This window comes from Myotis brandtii, unplaced genomic scaffold (genome assembly GCF_000412655.1).
Source record: "Myotis brandtii unplaced genomic scaffold, ASM41265v1 scaffold79, whole genome shotgun sequence".
In the NCBI taxonomy this organism is placed as follows: domain Eukaryota; kingdom Metazoa; phylum Chordata; class Mammalia; order Chiroptera; family Vespertilionidae; genus Myotis; species Myotis brandtii.
The window spans coordinates 1539812-1545924 of NW_005371173.1; the positions used below are offsets into that span (position 1 = coordinate 1539812).

General features: G+C 44.7%; 1 protein-coding gene across 1 annotated transcript in view; it reads right to left on the reverse strand.

The window, feature by feature from the left end:
- The window catches only part of LOC102255166 (C-X-C chemokine receptor type 2-like), a 1781-nt gene extending 1017 nt beyond the window's left edge, over nt 1-764 (reverse strand). The window contains 1 exon segment of the mRNA XM_014531027.1: nt 278-764. Coding sequence (XP_014386513.1) covers nt 278-669 — 392 coding nt within the window. The 5' untranslated portion in view covers nt 670-764.
- Nucleotides 765-6113: the final 5349 nt, after the last annotated feature.

Here is a 6113-nt window from a genome sequence, read left to right on the forward strand (position 1 = left end):
TATCACTTAGGATAATCTCCTTCAGTTACTTCTTTGTAGCTTAACAGAACAATAGAGTAGTGACTTTGGAATGGAGATAAGAAACGCCCTAATCTTTAAAATAGAATGGATAGGATTAAAATCAAGGACAATAAAGACAGAACCTGGCTGGAGAACCTGAGTAGAGAACCTGGCTAAGCTGCTGATCAACTGAACGCTGTCTCCGTGTATTCCTTCTTCACCGACTCCGTCCACACCTTTGGGAACCCCTGGACCTGTTGGGGTTGGACCCCAGCACAGATCTTCATAGCAGACTGGGCTGGATAAAGGTGGTTGATAGGCCTTATGGAAAACGAAGATGGGCAGGGACAGGATCAGAGATAGAGCCCAGCTGCCTAAGCATATGAACTTGACCCAGTGCCGCTTCTGAGTCAGAGTGCGTGGGGCATGAACAACAGCCAGGTAGCAATCCACGCTAATGCAGGCCAGTAGTAGAATTCCACTGTAAAAGTTGACTTCCTTCAAGAGTGAGACCACCTTGCACAGGGGTGTGCCAAAGATCCAGCCCTTTGCCTTGACGGCAGCCCAGATAGGCAAGGTCAGAGCAAAGAGCAGGTCGGCCATGGCCAGGTTCAGGAGGTAGACATCAGTGACAGAGCAGGTGGCCCAGCTATATAAAATGACCAGCATCACCAGGGAGTTTCCCAGCAGGCTCAGCAGAAAGACCAGAGCATAGATGACAACCACAGCATACCTGTTGAGTGTCTGTGTCCATGAGAAGAGGCTATAATATTTTTCTGTGGGTGGTGTGCCGGTGACGTTTTCAAAGTAATCCCATTCATATTACATGAAGGAAGCCTAGATTTGATCTAATTGAAAAATTAGGAAAGAATTGTGATTTATAACTCAGATTCAAGTCACTTTCATCAAGAATGTGAGAACAGCCCTAGCTGGTTTGGCTCTGTGGATAGAGCATTGGCCTGCAGACTGAAGGGTCTCAGGTTCCATTCTGGTCAAGGGCATATGCCTGGGTTGCGGGCTCGATCCCCAGTGGAGGGCGTGCAGGAAGCAGCTGATTGAAGTTTTGCTCTTACATCCATATTTCGCTCTCTCCCTCTCCTTTCCATTCTGCTGATTGAACTTACATCCATATTTCGCTCTCTCCCTCTCCTTTCCATTCTCTCGAAAGAAAGAAAGAAAGAAAGAAAGAAAGAAAGAAAGAAAGAAAGAAAGAAAGAAAGGAAGAAAGTTAGTTATCTGAGTTTTCCGCTCTATGGATGACAATGCTTATTCTCTTCCTTTTCTAATATTTATTTCCACTTGTTTATTCCTTACATTCCCTAGCAGACTGCCTTTAAAAGCTTCCAACTTGCCTGACACACAAAAAGGGGAAAGGATTTGACTTTTTACAGATTTCAGGAGTCCACCGGAGGAAGGCTCACAGGAGTCTTCCACTTAGGAGGAATTTGGGAGTAATCTGAAGGACTGTGTACTTAAGCTGTGTTTGCAGAAAAAGCACACAATTTTTACTTATATTGTAAGCTCCTTTGGGGTGGCCTGGGGGCTGGTGGAGATGTTGATGGAGATATGGAGGGAAAATTGAACCCCCTCCATACCAGCCACCAGCACTTCTTTAGCACAACCACTACCAACAATTGGTTCATTAGAATGGCCCTGGGGCTGGGGGCATAGGCCACCTGGGGTCTGGCTGGACAACAGGGGGATCATTGGGGCAACTAGTGAATGGAGGAGGTGGGGTTCATGTCATTTTGCTCCTCTCTCTGTTCTGACGGATGGCTTCGCTGGGAACCTGCCTCAGTTTCCCCAGCAGCTAATGTCGTCCCCTGGCTTTACACCTCTTTAATGAAAGGGCGAGGACTATGCCCTCCATCTTACCCTGGGTCCTCCATTTTTGGGCAAAGCCATGTGCTCAGCAAGACTTCTTCCCGGAAGTCCAAGCCTCTGCTATCCACACCCAGGATTTCTCTAAACTAACCAATGACAATCAAGGGAAGTGCACGCCATAGAGATGACCACATCCTGTGTAACGAGGCACCAACTTGCGCCTGGCCAATCGGCAGGGCCCACAGTCCCCTCTCCTCCCCTTACTCCACCGCCCTATAAAACTCCTCTTCACATCGGGCTAGCTCTCTCTCTCTGCCACCTGCTGCTGTGTCAGTAAGGAGAAGAGGGGAGCCAGACCTGGGTTTGAATAAAAGACTCTTTGCTTTTGCATCGGACACGGCTGGCTCCCTGGTGGTCTTTTGGGAATCCTGAAATCTGGGCATAACATAATCACTGTACTTTAATCACTTCTCCATTATCACATGAACCCTACTGTACTGCAATGCTGTGTTTACCACTTTACCAGTCAGCCCTCCCCACTAGACCAGGGACCCTCTCTGAGTCATCTTTGGATCCTCCGCCAGGGAACAAGTGCAATGACACTAGACATATCTCCTATGATTTATGGATCATGGATCATCACTAGGATTCAGACTGTCTGTTACTGCTGGCACATGGTCATGCCTAAGGTGTGCCTGAAAGCTTCACTTGCGCACAGCCAGGCTGGTCTGTCTGGCATTGTTCTTTCCCAACCATCCTCTATTGTTTAAAGTCAGTGTCCATCTGTTCGAGTGCAAATTATGCACCTACCCATAAATGCCAAATTTATCATGCCACTGGTGCCTACCATTCTGCCCCGAGCAAGCATTTTTTTTAAGGCTAAGTCATGCTCTCCACCTGGTTCTCTTATCATGTATAACTAGTAGCAGGAAGTGTAGGAGACCATTGCCTAGGGCTACCCATGCTTTGCTTTTACTGCCCTGAGACTATTATGATCTAATGCCTAGACTAAAAAGGACTTGAGGATGGGAAAGTCCCTGAAGGGAGTGGACATTCCCCCTATTAAGCATCTAGAGCAGTGGTTCTCAACCTTCCTAATGCCGCGACCCTTTAATACAGTTCCTTATGTTGTGGTGACACCCAATTTCATTGTTACAAATTGAACATAATTAAAGTATAGTGATTAATCACAAAAACAATATGTAATTATATATGTGTTTTCCGATGGTCTTAGGCGACCCCTGTGAAAGGGTTGTTCGACCCCCAAAGGGGTCGCGACCCACAGGTTGAGAACCACTGATCTAGAGAAAAGGTAGCTCATGAAGCAGAAAATAGTGACTGGATACAGAAAAAAGAGACTGGGGCCTGGACTACAAAATGCCTGCAGGTCAAGCTGCAGCTACAGTAAAAGAGAGTGTTTGCCACCAGAGGGCAGCAAGGGACCCACTGAGAAAGACCAAAACAAGCAGCCATATCTTTTTTTGAGCATCCATATCTTAATATCTATTTTAAGCCCCTTGTGTTTAATTTCTTTCTGCTTTTCCTAAGCCCTCAGTCAAGCCGTTTCAACATTCCAGTCTATTTAAACTAATGTCTGAGAATTAGAAAAGAGTCTGGTCCACCCTCACGCTTGGAGGAGCAGCAGTGGTAGCTTAGGTCTCCAGTGGGAACATGATCTGGGGGTCAAGAGTCAAAAAGAATCTTTGCCTTCATGGCAAGAAAGAGCATTTTATTGAGGAGGGGGAAGGGCACATGTACATGGGCATGAGATAATGTTTTACCCACTTGAAAATGTTCCAGCAAGTCTACCCACCCAACTATCTTCCAACCTCACTTCCCACTTCTAACCGCTCCATCACAAACGGATCTGTAATGTTCCTAATGGGAAAGCATTTTTCCTTTCTGTGCATAGCATCCAATGCCACAAAGACACATGGAGGTCATGTGTCGAGATATGTGAAGCCTGAATGCCACCCTGATGGCAAAATGCGGGGACCTCTTCTTGTCACCCTGCTTTTTAAATGGCAGCTTCTATATGCAAGACCACGGGAACAGCACAGTATGGCTGTGAGTATATCGATGTTGCCACGTGTCAGCTTTGATGTCCGCATCGGGCATTTCTTCACATTCCTGCAGAAGAATCCACTTAAACCTGGGGACCAAAGTGGAGGCAAAGGAGGAGGAGGAGAGGATTCACCCCCCTCCCCGGGGATTACCCCCATTGCCAAATGACAGGTCCAAGGACAATCATGTAGCCTACGATGATCCACTCAGAGCCAAGTTCAGGTTGGTTGTTTAACAACAGTGGAAAAAACAAGTGTGTAGTCTTGTTGCTGCTGGACATCATTTTGCTACCATAAATGGCAAACCAGTCCAAGGACAAAAACTAACATACGGAGGAAGGCAGAGCTCAGAGAACCAGCGAAACAGGAGCCAGAGTCCTGGACAAACCATGCACAGAGGTCATCTTCTCTCTGTACTTTTCAGTTACATGAGGCAATAAATTCTCTTTATTGTTAAGACCCATTCAAGTAAAGCTTTCTGTTACCCACAACCAAAACTGTGCCCAACTGAGAGAGTTCTAGAAACAAAAGGTGATCTGGAATGAGAGGAGAGAAGAGGAATGTCAGTGAATCACAGGGTCTTGGTTGTGACTGTCAGGATAATGGCAGGACTTAACAGAGATATGACCTCCTAGGTGCAGACCTCCTGCCCCCAATTGCCAAGTTCTGGTGGAAGCCAGAGAAGAACTTTGAAAGTTGAGTACTTGAGAACCCATCTCAGGGCACTCTCCTGTGTGAATTCAGAAATGCACATGAAGGATCCAGAAATCCCTGCTTTGAAGTCAGAACGTAATTCAAACACTGCCTCCCCCCCCGCCCCCACTTTATTAGTTTGTGATCTTGGACAAGTTTGTTAACATGTATCAAAGTATTCTTATCCATAGACATGGGGATAATAAAACTTGTCTCATGGTGCTATTGTGATGATGAATGAGATAAGAGTACAGGATCTAGAGCAGCGGTTCTCAACCTGTGGGTCTCGACCCCTTTGGGGGTCGAACGACCCTTTCACAGGGGTCACCTACCATCGGAAAACACATATATAATTACATATTGTTTTTGTGATTAATCACTATACTTTAATTATGTTCAGTTTGTAACAATGAAATTGGGGGTCACCACAACATGAGGAACTGGATTAAAGGGTGGCGGCATTAGGAAGGTTGAGAACCACTGATCTAGAGCCAAACCACCCACTTCCATGCAAATCCCAGCTCTGTCCCATGGCCTGTATGTCCACGGGAAGAGTAGATACTTGCCTTGGGCCTCAATTTTCTCATCTGTAAAATGAGAATGAAAGTAGCACCTAGCTTATAGGATTGATATGAAGATCAATGAGTTAATACATGTAAAGTGCTTAGCACAGCATCTCACTGATAATAAATGTTTAATCACTTTTATCTGTCTTTATACAAAATTCTTATGGTCCTATTGGGGAAATAGATACCAAACGCACTAAACAATACAGACCCTGACCCTGCAATCCCACCTAATATAAGAGAAGGAAGGAAGTAGGAGGGAAGGAAGAGTGGAAGGACAAGTTTATCACAGGATTGTTCATAATAAAATTGGATAATAATTTCAATGTCTTTCAAAATACTTTTATACAAAGTATAGTAGAGCTATAAAGTGGAACACTATGCTTCTATTTTGATCACTGTATCTCAAGTGCCTAGGAGGCATCTTAGTAATTATGGTTCAATAAAAAGTTTTTGAAGAAAGAAAAGCAAAGGGAAGAGAGATGGATTATATTTCTAGAGACTGGAAGACCCACAGGGACTTGCCTTCTGTTTATTTCACCTTCAGCCTCTGGGAAATAACGCTGGAGGGAAAGCTGACTCCACCATGGCCCTAAAGAAATGACTTAGCAGAACATAAGATCTCTAGCTATACTGGAAAACCAACTTAGATAAAGCAAAGGAGATTTTTCCTCAGGGGTTTTGAAATTCTCCCAGGTGATTCTAAAATACACAGCTGATTAAGAACCACACAGGAATAAGCCAAGTTCTAAAGAACATCAACGCAGCTCATTTGTTTCATATTTTATTATACTCTTGCTATAAAATAATAAAATTTGTATGTTGCTTTCATCTGAAAAAAAAAAAAAGCAAAGGAGATTTAAAAAAGAATCTAGGCCTGGTTGCCAGGGACTGTAGTTGCAAGAAAAATCCAGTAGAGGGCAGCATTATCTTCAGTGGGGGTGGTGAAATAATCCAGGTGAAAATA